The sequence below is a fragment of the Mastigoproctus giganteus genome, chromosome 3 (genome assembly GCF_048544385.1).
Source record: "Mastigoproctus giganteus isolate SK-2022 chromosome 3, ASM4854438v1, whole genome shotgun sequence".
NCBI classification, from domain to species: domain Eukaryota; kingdom Metazoa; phylum Arthropoda; class Arachnida; order Uropygi; family Thelyphonidae; genus Mastigoproctus; species Mastigoproctus giganteus.
The window spans coordinates 20,654,719-20,677,626 of NC_143577.1; the positions used below are offsets into that span (position 1 = coordinate 20,654,719).

General features: G+C 35.7%; 1 protein-coding gene across 2 annotated transcripts in view; it reads right to left on the reverse strand.

Annotated features, from left to right (window-relative positions):
• Window positions 1–22,908, reverse strand: part of LOC150087780 (glutamate--cysteine ligase regulatory subunit-like) — a 45,402-nt gene that overhangs the window by 8,598 nt on the left and 13,896 nt on the right. For both annotated transcript variants that reach the window (XM_090370412.1, XM_090370413.1), the window contains exons 3-5: window positions 20,352–20,433; window positions 14,359–14,415; window positions 10,111–10,313 (exon numbers count right to left, since the gene is read on the reverse strand). In XM_090370412.1, the coding sequence (XP_090226538.1) occupies window positions 10,111–10,313; window positions 14,359–14,415; window positions 20,352–20,433 (342 nt within the window). The remainder of the gene's footprint in view (window positions 1–10,110; window positions 10,314–14,358; window positions 14,416–20,351; window positions 20,434–22,908) is intronic.

Here is a 22,908-nt window from a genome sequence, read left to right on the forward strand (position 1 = left end):
AGAACTGGTTTAAAGATTGGTTTCGGAGGATGGAGAGGTGTATTGAATGTAGAGGAAATTACTTTGAAAAAATTAAATAAACAAAGCTGTACTGCAAAACTTTCCTAGTACCCTTTGTAGTTAGTCCTAGGACCCATGGCTTTAGGTACTATCATTTATTATTTTTGTTAAACTTTAATTTCATTTTATTTCAGATAATCTGTTTTTACAATGCATGTGTTCTCAATTTTTCCATGGTAATTACACCTGACAGTCAGCACCTCCACCTAATACACTGATAATAATATATTTGTCTATATATATAAAATACACACCGAGTGATAACTGAATTATGACCACCTACCTAATATGTCGTCGGTCCTCCTTTTGCCCTCAGTACAGCAGCTATCTGACGTGGCATTCATTCAACAAGATGCCAGAAGCATTCGGGAGGTATGGCCAACCAAGCTGTGTGTAGTGCGGTCAGCAATGCAGGTATGGAGGTGATTGGTGTATGACACCTGATATGCCTTTCCATAGTGTCCAAGTGCTCTATGGGATTGATATCAGAGGAGTTCGGAGGCCAATCGATATGCTGGAAGTCAGAACCGTGTTTCTCAAACTATTCCTGCACAACAAGTGCCCGATGGCTCGGCACATTGTCATCTTGGAAGATACCATCACCATTTGGGGAAAAGTGTAACATAGCGGGGTGTACACAGTCAGCAAGGAGTTAACGATAACCGAAACCACTGATATGTATCACGCCCCACACTATACAACTGCCTCCACTTTTGATACCATGCATGATGGGTCAAGAGCCTCACGTTGTTGATGTCAAATCCGTACATGACCATCTACGGTGTGGAGTAAATAACGTGACTCATCTGACCAGCACACCTTCTTCCAGTCTTCTAACGTCCAACTTGCATGCTCTTTGCACCAGGTGAGTCTTTTATGCCAATGAACCTTGGTTAGGAGAGGATGCTGTAGGGGTCGTCTGCTGGTATAGCCCATATGTGCAAGCGTGCTACGCATGGTCATGCCAGATATTGTTCCGGGTTGGCCCATGTTGTATTGGGTAGTCAACTCTTCAACTGTGCTGTGCCTGTTCGCGTGTATGAGTCGTCGGACCCGGAGCTTACCGCTAACATCAACCTTTTGCTGTCGGGTCGTTTGACCATTTTGATGCCAGTCCTGGTACACTTTAACTACGATGGCTCTTGAACACCCCCACCAGTTCAGCCGTTTGGGTGATCGAGGCACCAGTTCGTCGAGCACCCATAATCTGTCCTTTATCAAAGTCCTATAAATCCTTCCTTTTTCCCATCACCCTCAGAATTTTACTACCTGCTGAACCACTGACACCTTATCTATGCTATGTAGGTCGACTAACGCCGCACCTCACGTGGTCAACGGGTCGCATTCAGTTTACATAGGGGCGGTCATAATTCAGTGATCACTCAGTGTATATATTATGTTTTTAAAAAATCATTAAGGATATTTTCTTCAATTTCATTTTAAGGGGCAAAAAAAAAAAAAAAAAAAAAGTGCGTGTGCTGGTTTTCTTGGCTTGGCTTGGAAGAGGTTAGTTAGCAAAATCCAAGCCAATAGCATAATTACCTATTTGATTATAGCCACTAATATTGTTACAGTCATACAAGTACGACTGCAACAATATCAGTTACGATAATTTGCCTCTGGCAGAAGCTGCAGATGACGTCACTTCTGTGTTGCATTTTTCATGACTGATCAAATTTACTCAGTTGCGGTGCCCCAAGGATGTTTCACATCAAAAAAGTGACAAATCACTATTCACAGTTACATTTGGCATACAGTGTTGACCACTTCAATAATCACAAGATTTAAATAATAATTATTGCTATTTCCATTAAAACAAAATTTTATTTTTTACAGTGCTTACCATTATCAACCAGAGAGAGACTGAAGTTGAAATTGGGCTTGTGTGACCACTTAGATTACAAATTCTTTCAAAATTTTATCTTCTCTTATAATGATATTTTAGCATTATGCATATAACCACAAAAAGAAATTTACAAAAATTCATATAAGCTTTTAAAAATGGGTAATTCAAACACCATGTGACCATTTTCACAGTCAAATTCTATGTTTAGAATAAGAGTTGACACAGTCAACTCTTATTCTAAACATAACCTCAATCCCATGATCTTTTAGTATCTTAATTGTCATTGAGGGTTTAATGTCAAACGTTACCAACAAAATCATTTTATAGTTGATATTTTTGTAATTAACCAAAAAAAGTCATTTGACATTTTCTTGCTTAACCAGAAATGTATTTATAGCCTAAGCTAACTTGTAAAGTACTAGAGAGATACAGTTCTATAACATGATATGCACTGTTAATTGTATAAAGTAAAAGAAAAAGTTATCGCAAAAAGAAAATGAAATTTTGTAGTTAACATTGTTTGACACTAAACTAAACCCTTGATTTATAAATGTCCAACTTCACATTGAATTTTACATTAACATATCTTTGTTTTAAATTTTTACAACACAAAAAAAATTGGACCACCACTTTCCATTCCAGTAGCTGGAAACAAAATAATTCACTCCTTGCATGTTTCATGTTCATCAATATGAGTAAACATTTATGAGAGCCATATGCCCAAAGTCAGTTTCATTACTTTGTGGTTGCACCTCACATTAAAACCAACAGCTGAAATCTTATTTTACAAGAAAGTGAACTCTGCAACAACAACACTTTAAAATAGCAGCAGACTATCAATTTTTTACATCTAAATTAAAACATTAGTCTTTACATGGTACCCCTTCCAATCAATTGTTGTGAATAGCAGTGATTGACAGGCAAAGCCCCTTTTGCTTTCTTCAGGTCATTGGAAGCTCTGCTGTCTTCAGTATATGGTACCCATTTTAAGTTAGTGTGCTTATTCCCCTCCACCCTGCAGCTGTTTTAAAATTGGGAACTTGTTTTCTGATTTTAAGAATGGTGGGGGGGGGGGATTCAACCTAATGCTAAGTAAAAAGCAACTACTGGGAGGGGCTATGCCTGTCAATCACTGCTATTTGCAACAAGTGATCAGAAGAGGTACCAGATTGTGGAGGGAAGGTTTTAAACACCTCTTTTTATGCACATAAAAATAATGTTCATAGAAAAATATGAGAAAGACTGTTTCATTTTTACTGTACTAAAAAAAAAAATTTTTTTTAAAAATCCAAATTTAGCAAGTTGTATGATTTTCTATGAGAATTAAGTAACAACTTTTCTGGAATTAGCAATTAAATACAACTTTTCCCAGTGAATTTACAAACATATGTTCTTGTTTATATTCTGGCACAACTACCAATTCAGGTGAGTTTAAAATAAATCATGAATAAATCATCATTAATTGTATTTAGCAGTCACGTGAGCTTGAACGACAGTCACTCAAAAGGTGTGCACTACTGCACTCACTCCTGACCACTCTACTATGTCAAACCTAGATAAGTCTGTACTAGATAAGATAGAGTAGGACTGCACAAAAGATTGTATTAATAGCTGATTAATAATAGTTGATTTCTTATTTAATAATCATAATGTATTTTCTTCCCTACAACTAAGACAAACCAAGTTAAGACTACTGAAATGGTATTAAATAATCTACACACACTGCTTTTTTTAAAATGATGGATGAGATGGGATTTGTGAAAAAAAGTGAGAAATGCTTTAAGCAGCCCTCTATTTAGCACCACCTTCTTTTAAGTGGCAGATCTATCAGTCCCTTACTAAATCCCTCTTGAACACCCTCTATTAAACCTGCTTAAGGAAAACAGAAAAAAAGCGCATTCAGTTCCCCTAAAGCTAATCTCACCTGTATTAAACAGGCATTTTTGCTGTAAGCAGATAATTCCCTACATTTTTTTAAAAATCTATTTTTTTTTTAGTCAACTGGCTATTTTAATGCTCATTGAATAAATAGGCTATAGTTTTCTTTTTTATCATAAAAAAAAATAATACCATAAACTTGAGTATTACATTACAGCATATAAAAATAATCATGGACTTTCCACTTAACTGTATAAGTTTGATCTGGATCAAGGAATCCTACAAGGAGTAATACAAGAAATAAAAAAATCAATACATAATACAAGAAATAAAATGACAATGCCAGAATAGTTAATCTATAAATTTATCCGACAATTTATTGGATAAGTTAGCAATAGCATTAGTTGAGGCATACAATGCAAGAAAGCAAGCTCATACAGCATCAGCCAAGGGAAAAAAAAAAAACCTTCCAATTTCACCCATCCGGTCACTCCAAACGTTTGTCTAGTTCAGCCTAAAATTTATTTAAGCTATCAACTTCCACAACAACAGATGGAAAACTGTTACAGCAATCAACTACCCACTGGCTAAAGGCAAACTTCTGCACATCTATTCTACAACTGTCTTTCCTCAATTTGAATCTATGCCCCCCATCAGGTTCTTAATCTGAGCAAGCGGAAGTATCCCATCAGCATTGAGCCTGCTCAAACCATTCAAGACCTTATCAGAACACCTCAATCAGATCACCGTGCAGTGCCTAGTCTCCAGATGCTGCAACTTGCAGAGCTTAAGCCTCTCTTGGTAAGAGCTTGGTTATTGGTTCTCAAGTTCTTGGTCAAAAAACCAAAACCATTTTAACATATATCAAGAGGGTGCAGGTTTTCACTTTAACCAGAATTTGCATGGAAAGGGTGCCAAATGGGGAACAAGTGCATAGGTGACATTGGTTAACCTATAGACATCAAATTATTATTAGTAGTGACAAATGCTGCAAGAAAGCAAACTTATAATGCAACAGCAAAAAGAAAGAAAGAAAACTTCCCACATCACCTGTCCATCCACTCCAATAATTTGTCTAGTTCTTCCTTGAATTTATTCAAGCTATTCACTTCCACAACAACAGATGGAAGTTTGTTCCAACAATCAACCACCTTTGAAGGCAAACTTCTGCACATCTATCCTGCAACCATCGTTCAATTTGTGCATGCAGTCTGAGTCTCATCAAAATTGAGCTTGCTCAATCCATTCAGTCTTAAACACCTCAATCAGATCACCTTGCAGGTGTGTAGTCTTCTGACACTGCAATTTACAGAACTGAAGCCTTTTGTTCCTTTCACTAATTTTGTTACCCTTCTCTTTACCTGTTCCAACCCATCTACATCCTTTAACAAATCCATGCTGTGACTGTAGTATAATTCCATTCCTGCCTAGGATGGTCCTGCATTATTTCTTTAACCAGTACACAAGTATAAAATCTTAGACTCCAATTTATTGCATCAATTTGGTGAAAATATCTATAAGAATATCCTAAATCCTAAAATTTAAAAAAAAAAGACTGAAACTGCTACTCCAAAATTATAACAATATTTCTGCAAGGAATGAAGCTTCTAAAACTACCTCAGGGACTAACAGAACATAATGCTAAAAATTTTGGCGTTGATTCAACTTTTCCTTATTGAATAATGTCCTTAACAACAAAAACATACTTCCATTTATATACAGAGAACTAAATTTTATGGAGGGGAGAGAGAGAGAGAGAGAGAGACAGAAAAAAGTGGAGAAGCCAAATTCTGACTGGCTCAATTTTAATGAAATTTGGCAAGGCTCAATAAATCTTTCTAGAAAACCAAATATTTTCAAAAATCTACATTTATCTCATCCATGGTTGGGGCACCTCAGTATTAAGTCCAAATGCCAGAAATGATACATCACTTTTTAATCTGAAGGGGAAGTATGAGCTAATATCTATGCGTAGAGTCTCTGTATATATATAGTGTACTTACTGCCTATGCAAGTACAGAATCTTTCATGATCTCCCAAAAGCAAAAGACCATTGGTGCAACATCAGATGTTAAATTGGCAGTTCTGTGCTAAGTTTAAACAAAATCATTTTGCACCGGTTTCACAAATTATGATAAAAAAAAATCCAACGAGAAAATTCATTTAAGTTGTGACTTAACATTCCATGGCCACCCAGATAATCTGATGTGGCATCAACGGGCTTTTGGTTTTGAATGTCATTAAAGACAAACTGTACCTGCTACTCATGCCAGTGAATCTTCAAAATCTGTGATAAATACTGATAAAATATACAGGAATTTTGCCAGTAGGTCCAAAGAGGTGATTATATACGGCAAAGGATAGGCCACATCTTGGGTACTGCATACCCTGGAAGACTCACTGTAAGAAAGGTGTGGTTCTGTTAGAATAGGTGCAGAGAAGAGCAACAAGATTAGTCAAGGGCACAAAATGTGTACTCTTACCAGAAAGCGTTCATTCTGCAAACTGTAGAACTTTAAAACCATGCACTTGCAAGGAAACCCAATTCACAAATCAAAAACTTCTCTCTCAGTTACTTTGGGAGATAACTTACTCTAATAACCTACAACACGCACTACCAAAGGGTAAACCTCATAAGATCCAGTCTTCTGTTAATCTCTAAGATTTTATACTTTTGTACTGTGGTTCTTCTTTTGCCTACCAGTGAGAATATAGCTGCCTTGTTCATTTTACTGATCCCCTTTGGGCCTTAGATGCCTCAATAATGTCTCCGCCCCCCCCCTCAAAGTGTCTAGTTGCTGAGATTTGCAGTCCTCACCTTCTACACCGTTCTTCATAGGGATAAAAATTAGTTCCCCTCAACAAATATTCTTCTTTGAAACCTCTAAGATGCCTCTGATTAGCCGGTTTACCTGACCACTGTATTCCAGTTTATACAAGGTGTAGCTAGCAAGTTCCAGGAATGGCCATGATAAGATACTGCTGTTGTGACCAATTAAAAAAACTACTAATGCATGTTATATCAAGTTCCTTCATCTACTGTGATAGCAGTCTTTGTTTTTAAACAAAGACTATTTGCATTTTAATGTATGTATCACAATATTAAATTAATTTAATGTGGTTTTTGCTTCAAAAATTAAAAATTGTATAAAAAATTTATGGAAAGCTTGAAAACTTAATTTCTGATAAATTGAAGAAAAACTCCCGCTGAAAGTTACAAACTGATAAAAGTTTATGGAGCATATATGATTTTGAAGGAATGAGTTTTTTGTGTGTCTCAAACAATTTCTGAAGTTAGAGAAAGTGTTCACTCCAAGTTCACATGTTCAATAATAGTGACAACTGATGAAAATGTTGAAAAAAATCATTCTGATTTTTATCGACATTTTCATCAGTTGATCATACAAATCAAAAAAAAAAAAAAAAATCACACAATGTAGGTGGGAAATTTTAATGAGCTATCTTGAAATGAAGGTCTGTATGAAGATGGTGCCAAAAATCTTGGCTCATAATCGAACTGAAGTGAAAACAGGTTTTCACTTCTTTTAGGGAACACACCTTTAGAAAAAAATTCAAGAGCCAAATTTTCTGCATAACATCTAACATCCTCTCACCCTGAAAGGAAGTATTTCTCATTCTGGCCATGGTGGGAATAAACTAGTGCCTTTTTTACATGGTTTTAAAAAGAATCAAACCTATCCAAATGATTCCCAACTATATTGCATGATTTTTAAAATTAAACTAATTAAAAGTTTTGCCAATTAATTAACACAATAAGCATGTTAATTTTACAAGAAAATAATATTAAGAAAATATCAAAAAACCAATGCCTTTATACTATTGAACTGTAGTGTTCCACTTCTGTTCAATATGCTTGCTCCAGTCTCATATAGGCTTCTTCAGTCTAGCTTGACAATTTCTCAAATGTTTCTATACTAAATATAGAAAGATGGGTTCCATAAGTAATGCCTCTTGGGCAACAAAATTTTTTGCAATTGAGTAAGCATCATGAAGTTTTATATATTGCTAGTATAGATGCGAAGACACATAAACAAGCTAAAATAAAAGTTTCTGTCTATTACAGATCTGAAGTTATGAACAGTCAAACTAAGTTTGATTGTTCAAGCCAAAAGAAAAAAGTCGGCTGCTTGGATTCATGAAAAATTGAGGAAGGCATACCAATGCTATTGAATTAGCAATTTCAGAGATGGCTTATACATTTTAAATGAGGAGTCACTGACATTTGTGACCAGGCAAGAAGTGAAAGACGAAGGTTTGTGTGCATTAAAGAAATCATTTTTAATACATGATGACATGTATTTGAGATGAAATAATTCAAAAAGACAGGACAATAACCACATATGCACCAATGCAAGCACTAGGGTGCTCAAAGAGAAGTGTATTAATAATTTTAAACACATTACATTTTAAGAAAATATGTTCAAAATGAGTACACAAGCTATTAATGAGAAATGATATTCTTCAAGCCAGAGATCTGCCGAGACCTGTTACAGGAATACCATAACTTTCAAGATTTTTTAAAGGCCTTATAACAGGTGATGAGACCTGTATTTTCTATTAAGCCCTTATTCTAAATAAGTCTATGGAATGGGCACATCCATTAGCTCCACTGAAGAGAAAACCTTGAATTGTCAGATCCGCATAAAAAATGGTGTCCACGGTGTTTCAGTATTAGTAATGGCTGCATGGTGCAAGAAAGCCTATGGCTTATGCTGCACCAGCCAAAAAAAAAAAAAAAAAAACCCGAATAAAACATTGATAAAAAAAAAAGAAAAAAAAACTAATTATTAATAAAAGAAAAGGAAATTAAACCTAGCATCCTATGCGTTTCCCTCACCCGAAGGTACTATCCAGATGTCCTTTGAATTTGCCCAAACTGTCAGCCTCTACCACCCCATGTAGGCAACTCATTCCAGTAATTTATAACTCGCTGGCTAAAGTAAAACTTCCTGCAGTCCCAATCTAAACATCTCCCCCCGTAACTTGAATTTACGTCCCCTAGTTCTAGCATCATTTATAATCTTGAAAATTTCATCCTCATTCATTTTACTGATACCTCTCAGAGCCTTAAACACTTCAATCAAATCTCCTCTAAGGTGTCTAGTTTCCAAACTCTGCAACCCACATATTTGAAGACTTTCTTCATAAGGATGCCTTTTGCCGATCTCACCAGGAAAGATACCCGTCTTTGCACCCTTTCAAGAAGTTCGATGTCTTTCTTTAGGTGCGGTCTCCGTACTTGAACACAGTATTCCAAGTGTGGTCTAACAAAAGCCTTATATAATGGGATTATCACGTCCCTATCTCTACTTGCAAAAGTTCGATAGTTCATCGATAGGACACCATGGGCCTTTCTTGCAACCTGTTTACAATGCTCAGAGAATTTCATGTCTGACCGTGTCGTAACACCCAAGTTCCTTTCCTCCAGTACTAGGTTTAGTTGAACTCCACCAAATGAATAAGTTATTTTGGGATTATTGTTTCCCAGGTGTAATACCTTACACTTTGTTGGATTAAAGCATAGCTGACATTTTTCTGACCATTCCTGAAGTCTATCTAGGTCTCTCTGAAGAAGCTCAGCTTGACAGTTTAGGACACAGAAGACCCAATTTTGGCTTAATTTTTAGAAAAAGGTTAGTTTATAAATAAGGAAAGATATTGCCAAACACTTGATAAGCTCAATAGGGTTATAAAACAAAACAAAACAAAAAAAAAAAAAAAAGAAAAGAAAAGAAAAAAAAGAAATTAATAGGATGTTAAATATCATACCATAATGATGCCAGGCTACACACCATCCATATTATTCAGATGAAACTGCAGACCTAGCAGATAAGACTTTTGGCACATCCTACAAATAGCACTTACTTGGCCCCATCCAATTTTTTCTGTTTGGATGCATGAAGGGATATCTTTATGGAAAACACTTTTTTTGAGTGACAAGGAGCTGAAAAAGGCATGACAGGCTGGATTCAACAGAGAGAGAGAGAGAGAGATTCATCCTTGCACCATATGCGAGTTGGAAAGAACAATGGCTAAGAAGTACTGATAAACAATGTGGATATATATAATAAGCCATTAAATAATGCACACATGCTTCTCAATATTTATTTAATGAATATAAATTTCAACTTTGTATCTTGTCTTTATACTAGTATGGCCAAAGAAACATCACTTATGGACTGACCCTTGCAATAATATACAAGGTCAGCTTTTCTATATATAAATAAAATTAAGCATAATTAGAAAGGATATAAGTGAAATTAGCAGATATGCACACACACAGTTAATATATTTTTTAAGTTTACCTCTGCCCATTGAAAAAGATCCTGAAGCTGACCAGTGTCTAAGTCACTAACTCCTATTGTAACAACTTTATTTTCCTGTACTAAACACTCCATAACTTTCCACAATGACTTAATATCTTCTAAAGTTAGTTTTTCAGGTGGTGTAGGTGAGGGGAATGAAACAATTAGTGAATCTATCCAAGTGACTCCTAGATTATTCACCACTATAAAATAGTGCAAAAAAAAAAAAAAATCACTATTTTGAAAAATATAACTTCATATATAAGTATAACATAACTATAGAGCCAAACTATGTGGTAAAATAAGAGTATCAACACAATTTTACAGAGATTGTTTACTTGAAAATGCTCCCTTTTTTTTTTTTTTTTTTTAAATGGGGAGCGTTGTCATCCTTCATCCAAAAAAAATTCTTACAAGTATTTAATGTGCTCAAAACTAAACAATATGTAATATGCATTGGGCAGTTTTTTTTTTGTTTGTTTGTTTGTTTATTAACTGGTATATACAGGGCTGTTCAACTGGCAGTGCATCACATGGCTACGTGCAGCTTAGAACACCTAATATTTTACACACATTATTATATTTTATTCATGTAGCTTTACAGCTTTTGAAGTAATTTTTCACAATTCTGCAATGTAACCCAGAGCAGCTCAAAAGATTATGGAACCCAGAGTCAATTGCTTTGGTGCCTACACCCCCATTCCATTCATATAAGCTGTGAAAGGTTTTTCAGCTCAAATATTAAAAAAATTCTGATATAATTTATTGATTCCATCCCAATCTTGTGATATCATGGAATAGAGAAGTTATGATTAACTTCATTGAAAAGTTGTACAATGGCCACTGAAACTAGAACTGTTACATGATCTCTTAGCAGCATGAAAATATTTGTCAAATGATGCTGTTAAACTGTCTAAGCATATGAACTGCAAGATTTTCAGTACAGGATATCTTCAAAATGGTTTCACAAATATTTTAATTTTTTGTTTAAGTTGATCCAGAGATGTCTTTCTGATCATCATCTGCAAGCAGAATTTCTAAATCCATAAAATTGTTGCACAACTCATCGATCCTCATAACTGGCATAATTAAAATTGTACAGAAATTGAAATTAGTCCTTAGGCTTCATGATCAACTCAAACCTGTCTTTCAATGACTGGATTGCATTATCTAAAATAAAAGCGAAATTTAAAAATTTCCTTCCCTATGATTCCAACTTTGTCTTCATGTTCATTATCAACCATTCTTTTTCATGGTGAATTATGTTGCACAAATTCAGGTTTAATTCAATTGCCAAATTTTTTTGCATCATCTAGAAGGCATTTCTCATTAATTTATCAGCTGCAGTTTTTAAGGTATTCAAGTGATTTTGAAAACAGGGAGAGAGCTTGAAATAAAATAAAATTAATATATCAAACTGACCTCTTATGGGGTTTTGCCTGTAATGTTTAATTCAAAATGTTCTACCAAACATTTTGAATAAAATAAACATTAAAATCAAATTATTAGGAAACAAATTTGATTTAATGGTTTTTTTCCAATGGTCAAAAATTGATTCTCTGATTTTCTATATAAATTCCCTTTTTAAAAACTTCACTTGTTCCTTGTCAACTAACAGTTTTTATATATATAATAATAACCCCCCCCCTCTCCAAATGTCCTTATACTGAATTAATGATAGAGTGCAGACAAAAGTGTGGCACCCATTCCTTGCATGTTCAAAGGGCCCCACTCTGTTTAAAATTTGCCTTAAATTGATATTTTGCATATTTTTGTTTTACACTGCTATTTGTGTTCCCTATAATCACATTCTTGGAAATTCATTGTGATCTTTTCCAGTATTAGAACTGAAAAGATTCTTTTCTACAAATGGCCCAGAAGTGCTGAAAAACAGTTTCCTTTGGCAGCTTAACAAAGGGTCATGAATTCAGGACTACAAAACTGCATTTTGCAATGGGGGCTTCAAGTCTTATGCCACAGATCATCCAAAAGAAAATAATAATAATTATGAACATAGTGTAACCTACTAAACAAGTCAAAGATGCTTACTTTTATTATAAACCACTGTCTGTTACATTTTCAAAAATTCATTTTTTTTTTTTTTTTTTTGGTACAAGCAAACATTTGACATGCCTATATATCCCTGCTACCTTGAGTATACCAAGGTAATTAATCTAAAAAACAACTGTTTATATCATAAAGTAGAGTTAAAGCTATCGTTGTTCCAATTTAATGTGCACTCACTAATTTCAGGTAGACTTAATCCCCCCCCCCAAGTTGTTTCACTTGTCCATCTTGTGAATTCCACAATCTTCTCTTTGTTCTTGAAATATGTGGACAGTGTATTCAGTAGAATTATATCATTCCTCAGTGATGTCGCATTTCCTCTGTTTCCTTTTTGGCAAGTGTTAAGCTTGTATACATACTGTTTCTAGACATGTTTACCAGCAGCACACATTAAACACCAGAGAATACTGTTATGGTATTCTCTGTAATCGTCAGCATCCTCTGGTAGCAAAACAGAATTTGTTTATTTTAGCAAAAAATTTTTAATTAGGCAAATAAGTGCAGCACGGCAAATTCCTAACAGAATACCACTTGATCAACTTCAAATTATCCCTTAATATTAGCACCAAACATTGAATTGCAGATACATTTCTTACATTATATAGAATAGAAAAATATAATTTGAAATAACCTATATTTCTAATTAAGCCATTTAATTATCCAAACTCCATTGTATACAGGGTGTTTCAGTTAAACGTTTCAGAACTTCTAAGAGGGGTAGGGTACATCCTGACAACTCGAAATCATATAGCAATGTGGGGTCGGAAATGCTTTCCTGAAGCGGTGTTGTACACAGAAGCACCATAAAGAAAAGAGACCGTAAGTGAGAAATCGTTTTAATAATACATGAAAAGAAGCAAAAGGTACATGGATTAAAGTAAGTGTTCGAAGTTTCTTCCACGGGCTACAATGCACGCCTCACATCTCCGACGCATGGACATCCGAACATTCTGGAATACTCCAGGCGAATTTCTTCGGCAGCTACTGCGATCTTAAATTAATCTTAAATTTTCTTAAATTAATTTTTTAATTTAAGAAAAGTTTATAATCACCCTGAACTGATATATTATATTAATCCTCAGCATTGTCAACAGGGGTGTCATAAACTAGCGATTTCATATGACCCCAGAAATAAAAATCAAGACATGATAGGTCGGGTGACCGAGCAGGCCAACGCACGGGACCACCACGTCCGATCCACTGTTGACCAAATGTGACATCCAGGTAGTTACGAACATCTCCGCTATAATGGGCAGGGGCTCCATCGTGTTGGAACCACATTGTCTGTTGCGTCGATGCAGAAATCTGTTCATCTCTCAAAAGTTGTGGCAATACTTGCTGCAGAAAGATCAAGTAGATAGGTCCGGTTAGACAACACGGTAACAGGTAAGGTCCGATGAGGTGATCTCGCAGACCAACGCACGGGACATGGTGGTCCCGTGCGTTGGCCTGCTCGGTCACCCGACCTGTCATGTCTTGATTTTTATTTCTGGGGTCATATGAAATCGCTAGTTTATGACACCCCTGTTGACAATGCTGAGGAGCTGGTTGCAAGAATCGCAGTAGCTGCCGAAGAAATTCGAAATTCGCCTGGAGTATTCCAGAATGTTCGGATGTCCATGCGTCCATGGTGCTTCTGTGTACAACACCGCTTCAGGAAAGCATTTCCGACCCCACATTGCTATATGATTTCGAGTTGTCAGGATGTACCCTACCCCTCTTAGAAGTTCTGAAACGTTTAACTGAAACACCCTGTATGAGTATACTGCTGTATACCTTCCTCTACAACCCTGAAAAATATAGATTATATGAACCATATGGCAATTGGTCAAGGGGTAAAATCATGCAAGGCAAGAACTCTGCTATCTCTAGAATTCTGCCAAGTTATAAAAAATTTATACATAAAGTAGGTTTAAACTTGAGAAAATTATGCTATTATTTGGTACTCGTTTTGTATTCTTGCTGTTAATAAAACCAGGGTTACGAATAATTTAATTTAATTTTTTAATTTAAGAAAAGTTTATAATCACCCTGAACTGATATATTATATTAAATGATGAAAGTTCAATGAAATGATACCTTGCAAAGTTTATACAACACTCACTGACAATAAATTTAAAACTATATTGCAAGCAACCCACAAGAAACTGTATATAAAAAAAAATTTCTTTAAAAAATTACCATGGGCTATTGCTTCATTGAATGCTTCCTCTTCAAATCCATACAGAAATACCTTAACTAAAAAAGAAAATATGCAGTAGCATTCATTCAAATATAATAAAAATTAATAATAACAAAATGTCATTTATAGCAAAAGTTAAATTAGCTAAAAAAAATACTGTATACCCACATGCAGGGGGGGGGGGGGATCTTAAGCATATTACACCAATTTGCATGCCTTAGAAAAGAGCTTTGTAATATTTTAGACAACAAAACTCATTTTATGCTTTCAGTGAAGATAGTTCAAATATCATTTATTCTTCAAATAACTTTAATCTTTTGGAAGGTGTATGAAAACTCACATATGTAGGAATCATTTTAAACCTATTCGATTGATCGCTTAAATCTTTAATATAGAAACTGAAGAAAAAAAATTTTGAATGGCTCTTATAGAGAGTTACTATTACACTAAAAGTAAAGAGATTACTTTTTTTATTTGGGTATGAAAGATTAAAAAAAAAATTACATTAAATTAAATAATAAAAAATAAAATAAAAATTCAGCAATATTTCCATAAAAAAAAAAAAAAAAAGTTCCATACCTGTTTGGCAGGTACACACACTTGTATACCTACCAAACAGGTATGGAAATATTGCTGAACTTTCACTTTTATACCCATTACTATTTAGTTTCCATGAGCTACACAATTTCATACCTATCATTTAATTAAAAATAAATTTCAGGAATTAAATTTTATTTTTGACTTTAAGATTTATTTTAAAGACTTCAAATCTAGAACATATAGAGTGCTGTGGCTCAGGGGACAGTTGTCCTCTTAATCACAGCCTTTTGAAATGCACTGCTTGTTTGATGTTTGTGGAGCAATCAGAAACGGGACATGTCTTTGTGTGTGTGCAGAATGTAAGGAGTATGAGGAATCAGGTGCCAACTAAGCATTGTTATGGACATATATATGGGAGCTTGAAGGTCATGGTGGATGCCCTTGAAGGATTTAAATTGAAGGGCCCATCAAGCCCTAAGCTGCCCACAGCAATGCCAGAGCTTGAACTTGAACATCATGCAACACAGCGGCAACCCCCAAGGCAGAATGTGTTGGTTCCACAGGAACTAGTAGTTGTCGGTGACTCTATTGTCAGGGGAAACAGGGAACATGGTATGTGAAAAGGATAGGTGGAACAGGACCAGGATATGTCTGCCAGGGGCAAAGGTTGATGATGCTGTAGAGCAGATATCATCTTTTAAGGGCACAAAAGGTGATATAATTGTACACGTTGGCATTAATGATATTAAGAGTAGGAGAACGGCGGAATTACTTAACAAATACAGGTCACGGTTGAAAAAAAAAGCCGTGAATTAGGGTTGAATTTGAAAGTGTCTGCAATTCTGCCCAGATACTATTGGAGGGAGTATATGATGAGAGCCTTGTTGATCAATTTGGAGCTGGAAAGATTGTGCAAGGCTCAAGGTGTAGAATTTTTTTTCAGACTGGTCTGTACTTGTTAACAGGAGAGACTGCTTCTACAGGGATGGGATACACTTAAATAGAAAGGGTGCAAGAATATTTGCTGATGCTATCGAGGCAGTGTTAGGTGGGTCGGAAAACTCCTAGCTTGGGGGGATACAAGGACTAATAGATTAACAGTAGCCACTGGCAGAGGTGAAAGTGATTCTTGCACTGCTTCTATTGAAATGAGCAGCAGTCTGGAAAACAAGGTGCAGGGGATTCCAGAGACTGCTGGGAGTCATTGCAGAACAAGTAAATACATGGGCTGTGTTAGGCTAGCTAAGAATAGGAACAGTTGCATTTATACTTGCGTGTACACTTATGCTAGGAGTTTGGTAAATAAATTTGATGAATTTGAAGTGTTGGTCAAAACTTCAAAAGCAGATATTGTTGGGATAACAGAGACGTGGTGTCACACAGATATAAGAAATGTAGAACTGGAATTAAGGGAGTGCAATGTATACAGGAAGAATAGACAGGATAGGAAGGAGGGAGGAGGGGTTATGCTATTAGTTATGAAACACATAAAATCCAAGGAAGTTGTTTGTTAGTTATTTGGTTTTTAGGAGCATTAGCAACTAAGGCCATTTTGCTCCAGGGATATGCAGTGGTCATTCCTGACCTTTCCGCATCCTCCGTATTTGGTGGGCATGGACTCGAACCCAGGTCTAATCAAGAAGCATGTGCTACACACTGCTGCTCCTGCCCACCTGGCTGTGGAGGTACCGTCCAAGGAAGTACATGCAGTCAACATGGCTGGACAGTGCAGTGTCGAGTCAGTTTGGTGTGACATAAGCATTGGGAGATCAAAATTGAGAGTAGGAGTGTGCTATAGGCCTAATGACTCTGATGAGTATAATAAGAAACTGTACGGGGAAAGAGTGGGCCAGTAAATCAGAGAGTCTTATAATGGGGGATTTTAATTTCCCAGATATTGACTGGAATTTGGGGGCTGGTCACTCACACACTAGCAAGGCTTTTGAGGATTTATTGGATGATTGTTTTCTACAGCAGCATATTCAGGAGGCAACTAGAGGGATTAATACTCTTGATCTGATTATCAGTAGTGATTCTTCATGCATTAAGAATCTGCAGATAAAGGAACCACTAGGTGTCAGTGATCACAGTGTGCTGGAATGGGATTTACTCAAAGAGGTAACTACCATCAGGGGTAAAGAGAAGGGTTTTTGCTTTCATAAAGGTGACTACGGTGGTCTGAGACAGTATTTAAATTCTATATGGTGGAACCAACTGATGATGTTACCAACAGCAAACTGAAAATGGGAAGCATTCAAAGTATTAATCTTGAAATCTACTACTTTTCATACCAACTAAGAAATATTGTTCAAGGTTTAGGCCTAAATGAATGTCAGATGAACAAATTAGACATGTAGCAGAGAAGAAAAATGCATGGGATACATATAAATTAACAGGTGACAAGGAAGCCTAAGATATAAGCTGGTCTGTAACCAAGTCACAAAGGAGGTTAGGCAGGCAAAGACAGATTACTAGAAATCTTTGGCAAAGGATGCAAGAAAAACAGCAGAGTTCTTTAATTATGTAAACTCTAGAAGGAAGGGGATGAATCAGATTGGTCCACTTGATATCAATGATTGAACTGTTGTTGATCCTGCTCAGGTAGTTAACAAACGAAATGAATATTTTTCATCTACATTCACACATGGACTTATTTAGGGAGGGAAATGCCTGAGGTGTATTAAACTCTGACATTAAGCTAGATAATCTTGTAATAACTGAGAGTAAAGTGGACGAGAAATTGTTGAAGACAAACATAAGAAAGGCACCTGGGGTGGATGGAATCTATCCAGTTATATTAAAGGAGGCAGCAAAGGAAGTAAGCAACCCCTTAACCATAATTATGAGAGCTTTCTTGGACTCGGGGGAGGTACCCATGGACTGGAGATGTGCAAATGCGATCCCAATCCACAAAGGAGGATCAAAGGGAGATACAGGTAATTACAGACCTGTTAGTTTAACTTTTGTTGCAGGGAAATTAATGGAAGCACTGATTAAAGAAGCATTGCAGGATCATCTAGACAAGACTTCAGTTATAGCTCAGACACAGCATGGGTTTGTTAAAGGGGAAGTCTTCTCTGACGAATTTGATATCATATATTTGGATCTTAGAAAGTCTTTTGATACTATTGCACATGGAATACTGCTGCACAAATTGGAGCAATGTGGCATTAGAGGCAAACTGCTACTATGAATAAAGGGATGATTGAGTGGGAGAAGACAGAGTGGTAATCAATGGACACTGCTCTTCGTGGACTAATGTTATTAGTGGAGTCCCCCAGGGTGTAGTGTTGAGTCCATTGTTGTTTTCTGTATTTATTAATGATATTGATGATGGTATATCAGGCTTAATGTCCAAGTTTGCAGACGATACGAAGGTTGGCATGGTTATTAATGACACTAATGACAGTACGCTGCTGCAACAGGATCTAAAAAAGTTGAGCAGGTGGGCTGAGAGGTGATAACTGAAGTTTAACACTGAAATGTAAAGTACTGCATATGGGAAGCAGTAACCTCAGAGTAATGTATCAACTGTGTGGTACTACACTGACAGTGATAGAGAGTGAAAAGGATCTGGGGGTAATTGTGCAGGCAGATATGAAGTTTTCTGAGCAGTGCAGATGATCTGCAAGAGTAGCTCATGGTGTCTTGTCAATGATATACAGGAATTTTTCTAGCAAGGATAAAGAGGGTGATTATTCCCTTATATAAGGCAATGGTCAGGCCACACCTTGAGTACTGTATACAGGTCTGGAGGGCTCATTTTAAAAAGGATGTAGAGCTGTTGGAATGAGTACAGAGAAGGGCAACAAGATTAGTGAATGGAACAAAGGGTTGCTCTTATGAAGAAAGGCTAAAGCTTTGCAAATTACAGTGTCTGGAGACTAGGCACCTGTGAGGTGATCTGATTGAGGTGTATAAAGCTTTGAATGGTTTGAGCATGCTCAATGCTGATTGGATTCTTCCTCTTGCTCAGAATAATTGCCTGAGAGGGCATAAATTCAAACCGAGGAAAGACAGTTGTAGGATAGATGTGCGGAAGTTTGCCTTTAGCCAGCGGGTGGTTGATTGCTTAAACAAACTTACATCTGTCATTGCAGAAGTTGATAGCTTAAATAGATTCAAAGCAGAACTAGACAAACATTTGGAGCAAGTGGATGGGTGAAATGAGCAGGGTGTGTGTGTTTTTTTTTTTTTTTTTTTTGGCTGATGCTATATAAGCTTGCTTTCTTGCATCATGCGCCTTTGCTAATGCTAATATCCAATGTGTGATCAAAAAAAGTTTGGAACTGAACTAATATCTGAGAAGTGAAGTTTACTAGCTATTTAGAGAGTTCTTTTTTGTCTCCTCAACACTGTTACATTGCTGATTTCAACACTTTTACAACTTCTGGAAGCATTACTTAGGCTTCTTTTGAAATTGCTATTAGATCCTGTGTTGCATTACAAATAATTTCCTCAGCCATTCCTAATCTGTAAGAATTTCAAGAAATTCTTGAATGGAAAGTGTTGGGTAGGCATTGACATAATGCAAGTGCCAATTCACTGAAGCTCACTTTTTTTTTTCAGCTCTTTTCTCTGAACACAATTGTCATAGAACTGTTTTGTCGTATTCCTGGTTCACTGTTTGATCACACAGAACAAATTCATAATGAATGTTGCTCTGTGTCAAAAAATACAACGAGTATGACTGCACATTTGTTTGAGATTGTCTTGCATTTTTTGACTTCTTGGAGAAGATAGTTTAACTGAGCCTTTGCTTCTGGGTCATTGCCATACACCCACAATCCGTCACCAGTAATAAAGGAAGAAACAAAGCATGGTTCAACAGCAGCACATTGATGATGATCCGAACACGCAAAAACTTGGCTGAAATGCATTACATTCCCAATTCTTGTTAAAACTATTGACATGTCCCATAATAAATACCAATTTCACCAAAACTTCACAGATAATTAAATACTGATCACTCCTCTAGATCAGTTCATGATTGATTGAATAATTTATTTGTGAAGTTGAGAGGCAGACACAGGGCAAGGATCAACTTCAGTGGACAAATGAACCACCGAAAAGTCCTTGAACGATAAAAAGAATCTTCTCCGAAAGCTGTTTTTAACATTTTGTTGGTTTCTGTTCCACTTTTCCCCAATTTCACACAAAATTTAATGCGAATTCAGTGTTTAGTAAAATCACTCATTTTAAAATATGATGAAACACATAAAAACATCTTCTATTCAATGTGTACTAATACAGACTGAGTGCAGGTAAACAATTCTCATGCATTACTGTTCTTAAACAAGTCATAGAACACAATGCAACACATTGCTTAAATGAATCATTAGAACACAACACAACACACTATAATACCACAATTAAAAAATACACAGTCATTCCTAGAACTATCTGACCACACCTTTTATATCAAAATAAGATTTGTATTTGATATAGTTACCTGTTAACTTCAGATTCTTTCTGTCATCTTTGTCAACTGTGGTCATATGGTCAATATTTTTAATTTCAGCAACTTTCCCATCCTGTGGAATAGGTAATAATAAATTATTCTCTAAAATGCACATAGAGTAAATAGTATGGAAATTTGAAAAGTGAAGGATCTCACTATATGTGCTTATTTTTATGATCATCCACTGTTCATAACTACTTTAATTTTTTGAAAATCCATTCAGAATTATGACACAGAAATTTGCAGTACAAAGGAAGAAAATAAAATTCTACCAAAGAATTAAAGTTTTCTTTAACTAAATGCCACTTTTTAAAATATATTAGTGTCACAACAGCCATGACATTAATATACCAACTATGTAATATATTAATGTCACATCAATACAGACTGCAAAATGTAAAGCTACTTCCTTTTTCTGTCTTGAAAATACAGGCAGTTCCCCTTTACGAGTTTTTTTTTTTCCAAGTATCAACAAAATCAAAAATATGAACATTAATTGCAAAAAATGAATGTTAAACATTCATAAATACCGCATTTCAAACCACGCGTGTAGCTATACAATACAGTACACCGTTCCAGATACACCATCGTATCGTGAAAATATCGTAATGTGAATCCAAGAACACATTTTTTTTTGATAATTCGTTCCACGACCTTGGAAGTTGAAATTTTCGCTATCATCATGATGATGATAGCGAAAATTTCAACTTCCAAGGTCGTGGAATGAATTATCAAAAAAAAAATGTGTTCTTGGGTTCACAAGAACCCAAGAAGGAAGTTGGAAGTTTAAATTTTCGCTATAACTCTCTAAAAGGTCATTTTTATAGTGTAAATTGCATTAGTTATGAATTAAAATCATTAAAATGCATTACACTTTCATCATTATCGTATGTTCTATTACAGGTCTGGAGGCCTCATTTTAGGAAGGATGTAGAGTTGCTAGAATGAGTACAAAGAAGGGCAACAAGGTTGGTGAGGGGAACAAAGGGGTGCTCAAGAAAGGTTAAGTTCTGCAAATTGCAGTGCCTGAAGAGTGTAAAAGGTCTTGAATGGGTTGAGCAAGCTGAATGCTGATGGGATTCTTCCTCTTGCTCAGATTAAGAACCTGAGGAGGCACAGATTCAAGCTGAGGAAAGACAGTTGTAGAACAGATGTGCGGAAATTTGTCTTTAACCAGCGGGTAATTGATTGGTGGAACAGACTTCCATCTTTTGTTGTGAAAGTTGATAGTCTAAATAAATTTAAGGCTGAGCTGGACAGGCATTTGGAATGAATGGAGGAGCGAAATGGGCGGTTTTTTTTTTTTTTTTTTTTGGCTGATGCTGCATAAGCTTGCTTTCTTGCATCGTATGCCTCTACTAATGCTAATAAGAACTAATTTTGAACACCTTTGTGATATTTTTCTAAAGCACATTTCAAGAGGTCACGACCATAAAACAATAAAAACAATTTGCACTTTCCGGTTTCAGGTAGTAAACTCCGTGTTATTGCATTTGCGAAAATACCGATAGCTGGAATTGTGCGGTTTTCCACGTTATTATGGTGAAATGCGTTTCCCCTTTACTGAAATCTTCAATCGTATAAAAAACATAAATAAAATTTCAGAATCTTCTCTTCATTCTTTTTTTAAGGTTTGTAAACTTTTTACTCTGTGCAAATCATGTTAGTTGCAATTTGTGTGTTCCGTTAAAAAATGCTTATGCACGCTATTGAAATTACGCTATTGAAATTTATAAAGAAAAGAGAAGATTACCTTGGAAACAAATGCCTCTTGAAGCATTTCTGAAGAAGATAACTCCTTGTGCAACAAACCAATGAGTGCTGAGCCAATGAGTGATCAACGAGGTGCATTTAGTCGATGATGATGAAGAATAAACATTCTTTAACATTTGTAAGTCATAAATAATTTCTTTATTATTATAATTTGCTTGATCTTACAGGCTATGCTTTCCTTTCTTTGGATAAATCAATCATTGTTTAACCATAAACTAATTAGCTAACTAATTTCATTGTTGAAAACAACCCCTATTTTTAATATTATGACTATGGGAAATAAATTCCCGCTTTACAAGTTTTAGAGTGCACTAGGAACAAATTAACTCAGAGTCAGGAATTACCTGTACAAGGGAACATACCATATATATGTCCCACGAGAATTATTCTTTTATTCTTAGTACTTGATTTTCTCACCTGCTTTACAGTTTGAAGTAACTGTTGTAACCTTTTACATCAAATCTTGACCATTATGAGCTAAGCCTATATCTTTTGCACAACCATGAAATGAACATTTAAAGACGATGAACAAATGCTAAGGCAGTATGTAGAGAAAAACACAAACCATCAAGTACACCATATTGGAGCAATGAAAAATACTGCTCACTGTTTACTACATACCAAACAGAATCCTGTTTTAGAATAGAAAATTTAATTAATAGGCGACTAATCTGGTATCGTTTTCAAAGTTACTATATACAGGGTGATTCAGGAGGAATAGTAAATATTTTGTGAGATTATAGTAGCGATTATTCTGAGTAAAAAAGATCATATA